The sequence below is a fragment of the Electrophorus electricus genome, chromosome 2 (assembly GCF_013358815.1).
Source record: "Electrophorus electricus isolate fEleEle1 chromosome 2, fEleEle1.pri, whole genome shotgun sequence".
Taxonomy (NCBI): domain Eukaryota; kingdom Metazoa; phylum Chordata; class Actinopteri; order Gymnotiformes; family Gymnotidae; genus Electrophorus; species Electrophorus electricus.
This window is the reverse complement of record NC_049536.1, coordinates 16,014,702-16,032,387: the sequence shown is the minus strand read 5'-3', so window position 1 is coordinate 16,032,387 and position 17,686 is coordinate 16,014,702. Positions and strand designations below refer to the sequence as shown.

At 43.9% G+C, this 17,686-nt stretch overlaps 1 protein-coding gene across 3 annotated transcripts; it reads right to left on the bottom strand.

Moving 5' to 3' along the window:
- Positions 1–115: 115 nt before the first annotated feature.
- pphln1 (periphilin 1) lies at positions 116–17,646 on the bottom strand. Of its 3 annotated transcripts, none has more exons than XM_035536215.1 (12): positions 17,491–17,646; positions 16,838–16,883; positions 16,530–16,594; positions 16,143–16,352; positions 15,544–15,608; positions 11,830–11,964; positions 11,434–11,609; positions 10,672–10,764; positions 9,487–9,522; positions 7,618–7,694; positions 5,815–5,946; positions 116–989 (listed from the first exon to the last, which is right to left on the bottom strand). In XM_035536215.1, coding segments are annotated over exons 2-12 (1,185 nt in total). In that variant the 5' UTR covers positions 16,839–16,883; positions 17,491–17,646; the 3' UTR covers positions 116–794. The 3 variants fall into 3 exon arrangements, with proteins under 3 accessions (XP_035392108.1, XP_035392109.1, XP_026866892.1); XM_035536216.1 differs by having other exon boundaries at positions 116–977; XM_027011091.2 differs by lacking the exon at positions 10,672–10,764.
- Between the last annotated feature and the right edge of the window lie 40 nt (positions 17,647–17,686).

The following is a 17,686-nucleotide window of genomic DNA, read 5'->3' as shown; positions in this document are numbered from 1 at the left end:
TGTAAAGGAGGAATACCACCAAGCTAAATCTCCTGATTAAAAATAAACATAATATAACTAAACAATAACAAAAATAAACAACTAATTTATCATTACGAAAATTAGGCAACAGAAAACAAATGTAGGTGGGCTTTATTTAATTGTACATGGAAATTATTTGAGAATTGAGAACTTGAAAAACAAACCCTCCACAAAAAAACAAACAAACCCACACACACAAAAAAAATACAAGCCAGTACTCAGACATATAAAACAAATTATTTGAAAATCCCAAAATGACAGAAAATGCATTTTCAATTCATGTCCAGTACATACAGAGGTGGTAGTAGCGCAAAACCAACACTATGCACCCCATGTCTGCTCAATATGAAAAGTGTTCTTTTCAGTAAAGCTGGACCACAACCAGCAAAATGTCCAGTTTCCAAAATTAATACTTGATCCATAAAATGTTTCATTACAAGATGATCAGACGATCATAAACCATCCCTTATGACACTGTTTAGAATTATTAGTGTATTGCAGATATTCCCAACAGCATGTCTGCAATTTTCATACTGTCTAAACAACCTGTCTGCAATTTTCATACTGTCTAAACAACCATCTGAGCCATCTACGTTCATGTTGAGAACATATTACACCCAACTACCAGCCATAAACAGAACTTATCACCCTTGTTCCCCACTGAACAGGGGAAGTAACGTTCCAAAGTGTTTCATGTCTCTATAGTAACTGGGTGAGCACAGCGATGAGTCTCAGCCCTCCGGGCCCCGTCACAAAAGCCCTCGCCCACTGCCTCAGGCGCTGGCATCGGGTGGCCGTACCACCTCATCCAACTCGGAGATGAAGTGGCGGAGATCTTCGAGGCAGCGCTCACGGATGTCGCTCAGATTCTCCTTCAGGGGCGTCTGCAGGTGCTTCTCCAAACTCGGCTCCTTGGACACCAGCATCTTCACGACCATCCCGAAGGTCTCGCAATCCTGCCGATAAACCTGGCCAAGGCAAAGCCCAGCCAGGAAAGTGTTACCATGCAGTCAAAATACGCACTGGAGATGTCCAAGCACGTTCAAGATGCACTGAGGACATGTTGTGCATGCAGAAGACCAACAGTCTAAGGAACTAAATAGTTTATTATTATGACATGGCAAGAACACAGTAATAATGCATAGTAGCAATTAAGAATAATAAATATGTACTGACCAAAAACTGGACAAAGATATCCTTTTAATCATTTTAATTTATTGGTATCCCTAAAACAATGTTCTGTTGTTCAATACAAGATATTTTAGGCAAACATTGTACTTTCTCATATTATGACATTTGGCATAAGGATCATTTCATGCGTTTGTTCACCAGGACCACACTGACTGATTGTGCTTCTATTACTTAAGATACAAATTCACTACAGAATTTTTTTTTACCATTGACTGCAATGAATACATAATTCTTACTACATAAATAATATTCTATGATTAACCTGGAAAAAGAATATACACTGTAAATATTCTAATCCTGACCAAAACTCGATACAACTCTCAACAGGTATTTAAGTATGATAGGGTGGTTCATCTGGTGAGCACTTTCATCTATGGCCTAACAATCTAAAGCCTCTAATGACAATGGGTTGAAATGAGAGGCTTTTTGTTTAATGTTTGGGTGTAACCTGTAAGCCCTGTGATCAAAGGATTCAAAGCCAAAACTCATACAGCCTGAGTAAGATTGTTGAGGTGGGTCAAATCAGGCACTTTCCCCGGCAATCAAAATCTACAAGCACCGCCACCCCACCCCAGCACACACGCGTATGTGGTCAGACCTGACCATGGCTCCGACTAGGCTTGAGAATGTGCTCAAGAGATGATGAAGCCTATACAAGTAGGCTTTGCACAATCAACTGTCCCCAGCCTGGATCCCAAGTGTCGGACTGGTGCTTTTAAAACCACATTTCAGCTGGGCCTTTTCGCTTTTAAATCCACATACTTCCATGTGACAAGTGTGCAGTTGGGCTTCCTAGACATAGATTAAGACTCGGCTCAGAGGAAGCGGCCGTAAGAACACCCAATGTATTTCCAGACGTTACTGAAAACTTGGTCCTGCTGAAACACGCACTGAATAACCTGTATGTGCAAGTTGTCCAAGTAAAATCCGCGACCTCTCGTGCTGACGGCTAGAAGGATCACTGCGTGAGCTGTACATGGGCTCCGCACATCATGGTACAGCCATCTGCCTTAGGGTCAGGGAGAAGAAACTGGCCGGGCCCGCACAACGTGCAGGCAATCAAGCTGACTTCAGAGTGGCTCCAGGAGAACAGCCAGCCAGTCCATCATGGAATCCCAGAATAGAGGGGCTGAGGGAATTCTGAGAGGAAGCGCGGGAGTCCCAACTTACAGCAGGAACTGAGTGCAGTTATCCAGTTGCTTGGGAGGAATGCAACCAGCTCACACTCACTTCCCAGTAAAAGCTATAAGCACTGTTGCTGGGGATATTTTTGGTCTGCATTCTCTTCTTAGAGGTCACAGCACTGCTGGCAAGTGTTTGACAGCTTTAAATGATGGTAATACCACGCTTCAGCACTAAATATTGAGAACATTGCACTATGTTAAGGAATGCAGATTACAGGCATAATGCTCCACATATTAAAAGCAATAAAGCTGTAGATGAGTCAACAAAAAGATCAGTCACTTCCATTAATATTTTATGCAGGTTGTCTTTCACAAAGCCAAAATGTTGCATGTGTGGCCTACATTTAACTGGTGTTTTTTTATGGTTGTTATAGAAAAAAGCAGAAAGGTAGTGTTATAGTTTCAATGCGTCTGTGTAGACAAGAGCCCTGTCCTTTGTGAGTAAAGTGCTCACTTAACAGGCCTGCGGAGTAGGGTGCAGCCATCCCAGACAAAGCCTTATTGTACACAAGGCACATTATTTGCACTCAACATCAGCAACACAACAGTTTGCATAACCATATCTACCAATTATAAATATGATTTAAAAGATATCACCTAAAGATCTAGAGCTCTTTTTTTTAATCTATGAAGCACATTGGTTAATTTATCCACCCCCAAAACTTTAAGAACAAATTAAATCCCTGCAGAATGCCTTTCACAAACATGAGGTTCCAATTCACAGCTGCACAATACAAAAATCGGATAAGGCCCTGGCCCGCAGTACCAAGCCCTGACCTCTCAGCCACAGAGCAGGCCCAGCTGAGCAGTGCAGGCCTGAAGATATCCCCCCTGCACATTTCACCATCACTGGCATCTATTCTTGGATGCTGAAAGTTCAAAACAATGAGCTTCTCGTCAAGAGGATCGGTCGCATGAGAGCCAGTGCAAAAGCTCTTAATGCTGGGAGAATGTGGGGAAGGGACTTCAAGCGCATTTTACTTTTCACGTTTTTCCTGTAACCCCACCCTACGCCCCTTTCCCAGTCAAACAGGAAAGCCCCGCCCAACCACTCCATGTGTGCTCCCCATGTGTGCGTTTTCTGCATGCCCTTTTGCGTGTTATTTTGCTTCGCTGATTAAAGGACAGCATGAGCAAAGGCTCACTAGGAGAGAGAAGCAGAATGAGAAAGTGAGACGTGGGGCTGGCAGACCAACTAATCAGAATTAATCTGCACTCTTCATTTACATTTTAGGCAGCATAGCGTTAAGAGGACTTGCCCAAGGACTCTTATTGGTACAGCATGGTATAGTGGGTATCGAACCCCCTGTCCCTCACAGGAGGCAGCATTGTTGCCCACTACACTTTACCAACCACTTCCTAAAAGCAACAGGACAGAGTAGGCCAGAATAGCGGGAATGACTCCAGGCACTGGCGCTCTTCAGGAGCCCCATCTCTCCCCCTCTTATGGCCCGCTGTTAACAGGATATTGCGCAAGGAGTTTAAATAAGCACTCAATGAAGGAAACATGAGATGATAACATCTCACAATCAGTGTTTCTAGAGCATACAGCCAAGGACTCCAACTCCTTTCCAGTAGTGGAATGAAAGGGAGGAAAATGCAAAAACAGGACTGAACCAATGCATGACTGATACGTGGCATATGTGAGCGTAATTTAACACAAAAAAAAATAAAAATTGACGTGTAGTTGCAGGAAACAGATTAAAGCCCGATGACCTTTTGGTAACTGCGTATAACTAACTTACTTCCTCCACCATTTGCCCTCAATACGGGCTGCCGCATTTTCGGATCAGATATAACAGGGTTCAAAACCCCAGCACTGGAGTAAGCATGGCCCCTTTAAGGGCACTGCTCGTGAGATAGGTGCCTTAGATGCAGTTTATGAGTAGTCTCTGACTGAGAAAGGATTTCAAGAGCCATTTCCATACAGCTTGTTTTCATTAAGATGAATCCAGGAAAGACATTAAGTTAGATGTGAAAACCTAAGCCATTGCATAGGCCAAAATGATCTTTCTGTGTTTGTTGAAAGTACATTTAGCACCTTTCCTTTTAATGAACTTATAGGACCATGACACTACATAAGAAAACATGTGGACATCTGCTCAACGTAACAGCATGCAGCTGCAAAGCTCTGTCCTTTACACAGCACAGCTACATTCTGTTATGTCAGTGCAACACAGATGGAGAACAGCTTTGCTCTGTTGAAAACCGGAATTAGTTTATCTTCTAAGTCACAAGTGAGCAGTACATGGAAAAAAAAGGGGGGAAAAAAAGCATATAAGCAAAGGCAAAACGTTTACAGAATGGGGGAATAAAAATGAGGAATGATGTAGCAGTGTGGTTAGTGTTCTGGGCCATTTATGAATGTCAACATGTCGGCTTCGGTTATTAAAAAATACAACAAAAAACAAAAACAGAACAACAACTTTGGTATTGAGAGACTAGATCAGGGTCAAATCTAAACATTAGCTAGTATCTGGCTAATTAGTGAAATATGGCAGTGTCCATAAGACAGCTTCTACATGCAGTTCTCCACACACAATGTCAAATCATAGGCATCACCTTGACAGACCCTCACACACTGTCAGTGAAATATGCGCATGTTTCAAAAGAAATCCAAACACACTTCAATTCAGCACCAAAATGGCCGGAACCACGAAAACCCTCAAGGCCAGAAACTGAAGTCTTCCCAAGAAACTTTTTTCTTGCCTGCAACTCTAAGATGTCATGAAATGGATCAAAAAGAGTTTCTTAAGAACCAAGACTGAAGAGCTGTACCTCAAATTCAGGGGCTGACTCTCCTATAGGGCAGGGCTCTGTATGGACCAGCCTTTTAACATTGACCAGGTTTTCCTTTGAGGAGTCTGATCCAGCTTGAAGCGAACAAGATGTTGCGAAGGGAAGAGGCCAGTGGCAACTTCTAATCACCACCACCAGGTTGCCACTGTTGGTCCCCTGAGCAAGACCGTTAACCCTCAATGGCTCAAGTTGTACTCTGTCGCAATTATAAGTCACTTTGGATAAAAACATCACATGGTAAATGTAAGTCCGCAGCTGAAGATCTGAGACGTCCCCCGCAAGAGGGGTGGAGCATCGCTCCGGGGCAGGTGTGCCCCAGATGTATTGTGGGAGAGATGAAACCAAATAACAAGTGCACAGTGGAGAGGGTGTGGGCAGAGCACCGATGAGCCTGGAGCATGCATGTCTGTCACTCATGACTGTGTCACTATGCATCTTGCCTTTCATGGCAGGGGCCAATGTGCAGAAGGGAAAAGTTTCCTCACCTTGCTGCCTTCTTTAAGTTGGTGAGGAAACAGCCATGCTGAGGAGTTTAGCAATATAAACATGTTCCTCTGATCATAACCTTCCCCAAAATGTTCTGTTGGCCATTAGAAGTAAGCATTAGGATGAGACAAACCTTTTCGATTTCCCTGGCCTTGGCTGCAATGGCTTGTGATCTGCGCTCCTGGAAGTCGTCCATAACAGCGGGGGCTTCGTCTGCAGTGGCTAGTGGCTCATCTGGAGGGGGTTCTGTCGCTGGCATGTCCTCCTGCACAAAAACCACACCACTCTGATCTTGGACAGTCACACAGCTCACAATTCTCTAATAATCCACACACGTTTCAAATTTCCATTTAGAATTACATTCATAGACCAAATATAATGCCAGTTTTTATGCTAGATAAGGCCCTAGATTCTTGTTTTTTTGCCCCGTGATTGTGTTAGCAAATTGCTATTTCCAAAACCTGACAAGAGTAATTGCCTGCAAATTTGTAAGCGCACACATTTTAAAAATGCAGCCCTCAGCGACTTGGCTGGAAACAACATAACTGAAATGCAGCTTAAACTTATGGAAGACTGTGTTAAAGGGAACGCATTCCAAAGGAAACAGAGTAAAGTGTTGGAGTACAGAAGGAGGTTCTGAGGGGAAAAGTGTTCCCTTTTTCTTTCTTTCCCTGTGAAACTACAGAATATATGGTTGAATGCTGAATTATATTCTTTAACTGGTTACGAGACTTGGATATTAATTGGATATTGGATATAACTTGGATATTAATGGAATTAAATGATTCAGAGGACTTGCAAACAACAGTGTATCTGTACCATGGTAAAAAGGACATGACCACCCACTAACTAATCTAAGCCTAAAGCTTCCATATACTGTACCCAAAATCATCTTTTTCCCAGACATTTAGAGCCAGTGGAAGGTTCAGGGAGAGAGTGTGGGTGTGGAGGACTTCCAGCTTGTCTCACTTGCCCACAGTGACAACCCAAAAACTCTGCTGATCCTGAGGGGCCACTCGCAACGAGGAGTTTCCACCAGAACCAGCCTTTTCATCTCCCGTAAAAGGTTAAAGGTCGCGCCCAGCAAGCACAACCACAACCGTGGAGATCAGAAGATCAGGAAGGCAAGTGTGATGTGTGCATTTCAGGCTCTGCAGATAACAGTATTTGGTTTCTTATGCAGAATAGATTACAAAGTGGTTGGGTTGTACAAAACCCGTAACGAAAAGCAAAACAGAAAGGAAACTGACAAGCTACAAAATTCAAAGGAAGGGCAACAAGCTTTGGAAGCCAACCATGGCCACCAGTTTAAGCCTGAAATCAATTCAAAGGGAAATATCTTCAGAATGTATGCAAAAATCATTTAAAAACAAACATCCCCATACACGGTGTCAACATGGATTTAGTCACTGCCCGACAAACGGAGAAGGTAGTGGGAACGAGATGGGAGCAAGAGAACAGAAATTCATTGCAGGCCGTGAGAAGTCCCCAGAGTGCAGCCAGAGTGCTCTGTGTGTTCCGTCAGATTGTGCGATAAAACTGCAAGTCCCAGTTAATGGATTTCTCCTGCTTTGCTCAGTGTCAAAGCGTCCTGGGTGGCCTCAGTCAAAGACCTGTCCTCTGACCCACCCCTGAGTGTCTGGTTTGTGAACTCTGCTTACAATAAGGGCAAATGCTGTAGGGACAGCTTGCCTTTCATGTGCCAAGCAGGGCACCTTAAAAGCAAGTTAGGGCCAAGGCATGCGAGGGGTCCAAGCATGAGCAAATAGCCCTTAAAAGAGGGGGAGTCACTCGGGCCAGTGAGAACGAGTCAAAGGTTGTGGGAGGAAGAAGCCTTGCCACTAGTCAGGTACTTTACGTTAGCTGTGTTATTTCATATATTAAAAGAGGGCAGAAAATTCTCAGTTTTGCATGTGTGTTGTTACACACCACTCACCTTGGAGGCTGACACAGTGCTGTGGGGTGACCCATCTCGGGAGGCGATGACTGAAGTCCCTGGGCCTCGGTCCCTGTCTATGCAAGATCAAACAGGATGGGGAATTGGGGGATGAGAACAAAATAAAGATAGCAGAAGGAGAACTTTGCCAACAGTGCTGTTTTGGACTGCATGTACAAAGAAATCCTTTGAAGCAGGGGGATGTGGGATCACCCTCCAGCCTATTGCATCTCGGTTCAGATTCCGGCATAGCTATGATCTGACCAGCAGGTGGCTCCCCAGGTGACAGGTGGAGAGGCCCAGAGAGCGAGCTTCTGGAGGCCAGGGGTCTGCTACTTGAATTGGAGGCCCTACTGTCTCTCCCCATCACTGTGGGCCTGCACACCCTAGCGCACACCACTAACAGGTCTATATGCCCTACCGTACACACCCGCAGGCCTACAGAACGTTTCTCAGGCTTGCAAGAGGAGGGCTGCCAAGTACAATCGCTGAGTAGGATCATGCATTTTCCTGTGTGTTCTCTCTGTCAAGGTCCTATCTTAATAAAATCCTTTAAACTCTGGTCTAATATACCAGCATAAGGATTTCTTTAATGAAGTCAACAAACCTTTATTGTAAGTCACTCTGGACGAGAGCAACTGCTAAATGCAGCAAACATAAATCAGACAGATCTCAGCCATGTATAAAGTAGGGGACATGACTGTAAACCAGCACTTTTCTTAACCTAACTCAGATTAATACCGGTCTCTGAAGCAGGAAAGCTTCAATCCATTAATGGCTGACTCACTGAAAAAGCTAAAGCTTCATCTTAGCTGGGGCTCTCTCACCCTAGCCATGGGGTGACGAGCGTGATAAACATGATCAATTTCTGATTCAGTCATGTTATCTGCAGCAAGCTGTTATATAAAATATTTTCACAGCAGACATTCAAAAATTGGTGGGGACAAAATCAGCCATTTTAGAAAGTGGTGGGGGGACATGTCCACAACGTTCCCAATGTTTGTCCCAGTGTAAATTACACCCATGTCTGGAAGCCCAAAGGACATTACATATAAATTTCACCATACAGACTCTCATAAGTGAACAGTTCTATTAGACTGCAGTATGGTAACTGCAGTATGGTAACTTATTCTACCACAAATTTAGACTCCAACCCCCATAAGTCAATTTATGTTTCTGGTAACTTCTAAAATGTTTCATAAATGAGAGATATCACAAATACTTCTGTCTTATTGTGAGGTGTAAAAACAAAACAAAACAAAAAAAAACTATGAACAATAGTTTAAATTTATATCTTCTGACAGGCAACTTTATTAAAGTGAAAATTATCTGGGCTACCGTATATTCAGTTACAGCAGCAGGTTTTGTAATTACATTCGATATCCGCCTCCTACACACTACCCAGTTGGACTTTTACGATCCTTGACCAAACAAGTGGCCCGGAGAAGGACACGATGCGATTAGCTATGCTTTTTCTCCAGTTACCCAGACTCAGGCGTGACCATTCTGATACGGAAACGGCCTCCCTGCCAAAGGATGGTGGGTGGGAGAAAGGGGAAGAGAGCAAGCAAGCGCACAACAGCGTGTGCGCATGTCTGAGTCTTTGTACTCACTGCCTTCAATCCAGCCTCTTGAATGCTAATTTCATTCAGGCTATTAGCATGTAGCTCTAAGATGACCCCCAGCATTACTGAATTTACCATTTGCAAAAACAACTTAAGTTTTCAACATAAACCTTCACATCATTAGCAGTCAAAGCACCCTGGGGTCAAAACAACGGATATACAGTATTCCACCGCATCCCCTCCCCCACCCACCCCAAGGGTTAAAACACTGTCACGAGGCATTGACGGGACCTGGTGGACTCACCTGCACTTCGACTAGGGCCATAGGACTCTTCGAACCCTAAAACAAATCAAAGAAATCAACAATCATTTTAACCATAGTGACAAGCTGTGTTTCAACAAGTTTCATCATCACACACTCCTCGTGCAATGCTCTATCCCAGGCCTTGCTGTCAGGGCAGGAGCCGAGGCCAGCTCTGGCCGATTCTCTTTGCAGATGCAGCGGTGCATGGTACACCACCCTCGAGGAGCTGTGAGAAGGAGTGAAATTAAAAGCTCAAGCTCTAGGGAGGGATTTGTCTCCCTGAAAGAAAACACGGTAAGGACACTTCTCAAGGGGAAAGTGAACTGAGATCTCCTCTGTTAATGGCAGTCAAACTATTCCTTCCAATATCGAAGTCAGGTTTCCTTTCAGAAAGCGTTCATGCACTGTAACAGTGTAGGAGAGTTAGTGGGCAAGAACAACTCGAAAAATTCCATTTAAGAAGAAACCTCAGGTCTGAAAATCAGACAGACAATGGCACCACTCTACAGCAGAGCTACAATACAACAGGCTTTCAGGTAGCGCTAGGTTGGGCAAGACCTACAAAGGCTGTAACGTGAGAAAGTCATGGGACTCAGAAGGCATATGAATATGAATTAAATTTTCAAAACTGATGCTGAAAATCACTTCCTTTCTGATTATTTTTCCAAGGTGCTTCTGGATAATATCAAAAAGAAAGGCCAAATGGCTGAACCTAGATCAGTTTAACTCGCACCTCAGTTCTGAAACCTGATGTTTCAGTTTGTTTCATGATGTTTCCGTTCAGCCTCCATATGCTTTCACATTTTTCCACAAAATAACCAGTTAACGACCTTCAGGTCCACATACTGAGCTGGAAGAAGCTGAAGAATTACTTGTGCTTCTTCAGCTGTTGTAAACAAGTTTGCTTTGTGGATATGAAGAGACGAGAGCTCAGGACGAGAAGCTCACAGGCTGCTTAAGACAGTCAAGCATAAATCGAGGTTAGTGGGTATTTTAGGTGAACAACTGGCAGCAGTTCATAATATAAGCCTCTGCACCTTCACAGCAAAAAATGCCTGTTTAAATATGACAACCTTTGATTAATCTTCTGCAGCCAAGGGTTTACTAAGCATCGCGTGAGTGGTTATGATGCTTTGTCAGATCAAAGGTCACACTGCACCACAGCAAGCTACACTACACACTGACCCATAACGCAGGCTGTGGCCTGAGGGTGAGGGAATTCCCGCCACTGAGCACCCTCCGTCAGAAAAAATGGGTGACCAGTAGAAAAATCCATACCTGCAAACAGCAGGGCCATTAATACGCTCTCAGGCACTGGTCAGCTAGCCTCAGAATTGTGCGAGCGTCCTCTTGGGTTCTGCCCTGTGGCTGTATTGTCACACTTTGAAATTTTCAAAAACTCTCCTTGAGACCAACCAGGATATGCGCAGAGGCATCTCTACAATACAAAAATTAACTACCGTTTTTTTTTTGTTGTTGTTTTTTTTTTTTAATACTGCCAATTTGGTAACCGATAATAATTTGGGCTCGTATGTTAAAATCTCCGGTGTTTGTTATGGTCTCAGATTTCTGAATTTTGTTTCAAAATCTATTGGTGGTATTAGCCATCGATGTAGCCAATCAGAATCCTTGTGCCATTTCTGTAGCCAATCAGAAATCTTTGGCACTGAAATGGCTCACTATTCAGCCAGTTCCAGACTGAATTCACGGAGGAAAAACAAAGCAAGGCATCGAGATTGTGGATGTTTTCTCAGAAGGCTACCAATGACCTGCCCTAGAGGTGCTAATGTCATGGGTGCCAAGAAGGACTAAAAGCACCGCTGGAAACTAGGCCCAATTCCCACCCAACCACCTAGCACAGCTCAATACAGCCTAGACCAGGGACAGACAAACATATCTGCAAAGGGCTGGCGGGGCCATGAAAGATGAAGGAGGAGGCGAGCATACTTTTCCCCTGAGGAGGCTGGTAGGGGTGGCCCTTGCCCCGCTCAGGCGAGTAGCTGCGGCTGCTGATGCTGGATCCTGAGCGGCTGTGTGGGGAAGGGGGCACGTCCCGCCTCGGAGGGGAGCGGTCGCGTACCTGTGGAAATGGCGCCTTGCGACGCAGGCCTTCCCTCTCCTCCCTGCAGGACACACACGCACGCACACAAGCACACGCGCAAATAAGTAAAGGGACAAACAGTCTGCTGAATACTAAAAAGGACTCCCTTTACTCCCCTTAATGGATGCATTTTCACTGTTTAGATGCCTAGCATTTTACAACACTTCACTTTTACAACACAGTCCAAACAGAGAAGGAGGTAACACATGCGAGACGGAGCACATGATGGAACATGTGCATACCCGCGGTCTAGGTTCATGATGGCCTGCATCAGCGTATCATCTCCTGGGTCTGGGCCCAGAGCCGACAGCGACCTGGGGGCAGGATACGAACCCTGGACGCGAGCGTTGTGAGGGGGTCCAACTCGACTACTGCCTCTGAAATTTTTGGGGGGGACAAATATAAACAAACATCGACCAAATAAACAGTGGTATAAAGACACATTTAAAACATTGGTTTCCCCTATTTGCACAACTCTGGGTGGTTTAAATCAAGACTATTTTAATAATAAAGGCTTAATCTTATCCATAGAACATGCATACACAGCTATACAGACAGACACAGAAGAGCTTAGTCGATTTATTACTTGTCCACATGCACCATTCTTGTGGGACATCATGCCCAAGCGGATGACATGTACACAAGGAATGGATTAACTAGCATGAGTGAAAGACACATTTGTTCTATGTTCTCTTCGTAATCAAAACTGTATGCTTTAATGCGAAATCAACTTAAAGCCAAAGCCACTGGCCCCTTTAGTGCACTTTCTCCCTGAAATTTCTAGCCAGCAAATATTTAAAAACACCACACACACAGCCATGACAGAGTAGTGAGAGGCGTCTAAGAGTGCTGCTCCAACAGGCTCTCCTCGCAGTTTCAAGCCCTCCTGACCCTGTCCCTAAGCACTCAGCAGTGATGTGGTGTAGTATCTCAGGACCAGGAGAAAAGAGGGAGGGAGGGTCTGGTCTCTGACCCTGCAGGGTGAGGGGTCTTTGAAGGATAACCTTCTGGCCAAACCCCAGATGCCATCTTCAAAAGTATAAATTAAGACCAAAACAATTTTTTTCTTTCATTCGTAGCCTGAAGCGCAGATCAGTGATGAGACTTTAGATGCAGCTTGTACAACAGCAGAGAAGTTGGGGCCCACTTGGATGAATCAATGCGATTGGACCAAGGGGGCCTCAGCAAGGGTGGTGTTCCGACACCTGGAACTCATGTATATCCTATTCATATCATCAAAGCTATGCTATGAATTGGATTGGCGTATGCTGATGGTTCAGTGCGTGGGACTCCATCAGTATCCTGACACCACTCAGCACTTTCTCCACCAGGCAAAGCTCATGGTTTGCTTCAGGTTTGCCTTCAGAACCCCCCTTGCATGCTCTTCATCGGACAACGTGCAAAATGTAGTTCTGTCACTAGGCGGAGATGCTGTGGCTGAGGGCAATCAGTACGCCCCGGTACACAATGGAAGCAGAGATGCCTGCTTGTGAGTCTGCGTGAACAGCCAATGTCATGCAGCACAAGCTCCACTGAGCTCTTATTGTGAACTCCCATAAACATGTTGATTCTGTATGTCTGGAATTTGCATTAACTGCAGGCCAAGCCACACTCGCTGGGAGTAAAACCTGTTATTTCACCTGATTAAGGCCTTATCACAGGAATGCTAATGGAAAATGTTTATACTGAATGTGAATTACCAATGGAAAGGTTTACCAAACGTGACATACTAGCCTCCTTGTTGAAGATTACGCACCTCTGTGTGAGGATCAGGTGGCACATCATGCTGGTAAACTCTTGCTTGGTTTATGCAAAGAGGTGGGCACTGATTATAAGCAAGCAAACAAACCTACCACCCCCTAGTGGTTTGCTGCTCATCAGTGCTGTTCATTAACATGCATTTTAATGGACTGCGTCTGTTTCCCCTCACCCTGCTCTCCCCACCATTCACACGTGCCCAGTACGACCTGCTCATACAACTCAACCCGTCGTACAGATGGGGGCTGTGGGGGTGGGTCAGAGAGCAGGCACCTGGCCTGGGTGACCTCAACGTGAACTCTAGCCATTTCTCACTTTTACATGTGCATGCACATGGGAACGAGAGAAAGGCCACTCATGCCGACCTCGCAAAAGTTTACTGACCCCGAGTTTTGTTTGAAGCATATATGACCCTGCCTGCCTCACACCAGCATACCAAATTACTGCATCTCACATATCTGTCTTTACTGACAATATTACATCTAGGCCAAAAGGGGGGTTCTAATAACCTTCAATTATAAACCTACAGTCTGAAGCTAAGAGAGCAGTAATCACAGATTAATATATGAGACAGTGTTAAATGATTTTTCTGACAGTTCACAGTGGTCATTACAGGGTCTCAACGCTGTCCCAAAATACAGAACAAAGCACTTTTCAACCAGTAGAAACTGGTTAGATTATACAATACTGCAGAATTCTGATGTATGTAGTGTTGTATATACTGAACCAAATAAACAGGATGACTACAATGACTGACAGAATAGGTGCCTAAATGCAAGCAGCCCACGGTATAATTTTAAAATACTGATGCCACCTAGCGGCAGAAAAGGGTTATGTCATTAATGCCTTTCAGCTAATGCAAGCTCTCATACAACACACAACAGGGCAACTGAGAGAGCACTTGATAGCTTGTCATACACCGTGAAAATAATGCACATGAACCAAATGAACCACACTCAGCAATTAATCTCAAAATCAGTCACCCAATGATTTAATCAAATATAAAATGATTAAAAAAAAAAAAAAAAAAAAAAAAAAGAATGAAACTCTGACCCAAAACAGCTTAACACACAAATAACTTATAAACTGTAGGGCAGTGTTGGCTCGGTGGATAGGGTACTTGGCTTGTGATTAGGAGGTTGCTGGTTCCAGCCCGGCCACTGCTGAGTTGCTCCTGTTGGGCCCCTGAGCAAGGCCCTTAACTCTCAGTTGCTCCTGCCTAGGTTTGGGCTGCCTGGCAGTATCCTAGCCCACTGGTGTTGATGCCGTGGCAGTCAGAAGTTGTATTCTGTACCTCTATTTGACTGTGTGTGATGATTTATAAACTGCTGCACAATTCTTTTCCCGTGATCAATTCAAATCTGTTTTACTTGCAGGTAATCCTGTGCACAGGTTCTAAGTGACAAGGGAGTCTCCGGTTCAAATTAATTTCCCTCTGTCAAAAATGCTATGCTAATGGCGAGTGAGAGGCAGGGTGTGTGAGTGAGAGGCAGGGTCTGGCTGCTGCAGAACAGAGGAGCACTGCAGACTCAAACTCTCCCCGTTCTCCCTGATCTCCCACACTGATGAGCCGGCAGGGGAGTTAATTCTGGGCTTGGTCAGCCATTTGAACGAATCATGTTGTGGGGATAAGGGCCAAACTCAAAGCATTCGAATATTACCAGATAGCAGTCAGTTGACCAAATGCCTTATGGGTAAAGAAATTCAAAGTGCTCTGAGCCACTCCTCTAAGGTAAGAAAACATGACTGGGACATGCATTTAAGCATTTCCTGCTTAATGAAGTTGACCTTAAAACAAATTAAACACACAAAATGCAGAGCGGGATGGCAGGAGGAGGGATGAGACATGTGCTCTCTCTAAGCTCATTCATAAACCACAGTACCTTTCTCTGGGTGCGTACCCACGACAGTCCAGTCAAAACAGGAAACAAAAGGCAGGCTGATTTATACACTTGATGTAAGCTCTTAATTATGTTAAGACATATTAATTAGCATTTCACAAACATGCTGCAGGGACCATGAGGAAAAGCCTAAAACAAGCTCAACAAACTAACATTTCCTCAAATGTGATGATTTACTCTCAGTTTCATTTTCTGCTTTGGGTCACAATCAGGTGGAAATGACAGCAAAATGACAGTGAAATGACAGCGAAGTCAGACAAGTTACTAAACAAGCACTGTCTGACTGCAGGGTAATACCTGAAATCCATCTGTCGGCCAGAGTGAGGTTCCTCTCTGGGACCTCTGTAATAAGGGTAGTCCTCCTGATCACGCACATGCACACGCACGCACGCACGCACGCACGCACACACACACACACATACAAATTGTGTCAGTTATAAACACTGCAAGTACACTCTTTGGAAACAATGCTAATGCAATTTTTATCTGCTGTGAGCTGTTTACAATAAAAAGAGCTTCAAATTAAAACAATCTGAATATAAAAAATCATTACTAATAAACAAACATTCAGAATAAATCCTTTGAATGCTTATATATGGAAATTAGTCAGGAACTGAATTGGAAATTCTTTTTAGTCTAGACCTTGGCATAATCTGTGTCTTGGAAACTGCCCCATAAATTTAATGGGGGGAAAAAAAAAAAAAAAAAAAAAAAGTTTCAGTGTCACAGTTTTGCTGGTTTACAATGGCCGAGTGCAACTTCATTCACTTTGGTCATCCACTTAACTTCCTTTTTGGACCTCCACAGTCTGTTAAAATCTTCTGCATACTTGTTGAAACAATGTGTCCTCTAGTGTCCTATTAGGGAGGCGTTGTTGCTGTGATGTCAGCGCTTACCCTTCGACCAGGTGGACCCCCTCTGGGTTCGTTAGAAAAAGAGTGATGGCCATCACCATGGTAAGCCCTCTGATCGTCGCCGTGGTAGCTCCTGGGACCACCGTTTGGGTAAAAGCGTGGGCCGTCGTATTCGAAACCTCGGCTGTAGTCGTCGTCAGGACGTCCGAATGCAGGTCGCCTTTCACCCGCAACTCCCCTTGGATACGGCGCCTGCAGCAGTGAAATTAAGGGAAGTGCACTTAATCCCATCACATACCTTCATGCCAAAAGACAGCTGCAAATAGGCAGTTCCTTCACCACACCGGCTGAGGAGAAATGCAGGTTTATATTCTAAATACAAAACGGTAAAGTATAGGCAAGCGTAGTACGCAGCCAAAAAGTTCTTACAGATCTTTCAGGGTGAAACCGCTCTTCATACATTTCTCGGATGTTCCTTTCTCTCCTGAATGCCACTAGGGTAAAAAAAAAGTGCAATAAACACAGAGGATGAAATAAAAGTTCCCTTAGAAAGCATATCACAAAGAAAATGTATTAGTACGTGAAATCCATATAAAGCCTACAGAACATTTGATTTGGGTAGCTAGAATGAACCTATTAACTTTAGCACATTTTATTACCATACCTCAAAAGCATCAGACTGATTAGACATGTATCAGTAAATTAAGTTTAGGTAATTTGTTAAAGATTGTACATACTTGCTTTTTCCTATGAAGTGATGTTTATTTAGACGATCTTGGTTAGCTGAAGAAGAGCACAAAAATTAAAAAAAAACTGAAATCTACGCTTTCCAAACTTTGCACTGGGTGTATTGCACCCGCCACCTTGGTGGAAAAAAGGATCCATCCAAATATAACAAGAAACAACTAGCTAGCTGGCTGGCTACCTAGCTAACCTAGCTAGATATTTGCTTCAAATTTCCATTATTTCATTTTTCGCCTTTTGTAGATTATACATACAACAAAAATGCTAGTTAAGCATTGTGAATTAAGTTAAGGCACAAGCCGCTAAGGCATAGCATGTGGCTTGTCTTCAATTGAATCTAGCTAGGATAACGATAAATAACCAGCTAACCTAGGAGAACGATAGCTAATTAACCCTGCTGGACACCAACCTCGCAGAGTAATCAAGTAGCTAACTAGTTAGCCAGCTAACCATATATTACTCTCTATAGGCCATCGTTTTCCACATAGCTCACCTAGCACATTAACGCAGACGATTCGGAGGTAGCCCGCTAACTGTAGTTAGCTAACGCTGCCTCAGTTTAGCAAGCATTATCCATTTTAGGATATCTGAGTGCTTGTTGCTAGGTAGCGATTATAGTTATACTATTTAGACAGCTACAGCTTACCATTTACGTCAAAGAACAGATACCATATAAGACATGCATAACTCCACAGTTGATCGCAAAGTGAATATTATCGATCTACAATGCAACTATAAACAAAAGGGTCGCTTCAACTGACAATTTATGGTCAGATATGTCTGATATTAAACCGTAGATGGCGGCAACCACAGACGACAAAAACTATTTCCGAGTCAGGTTT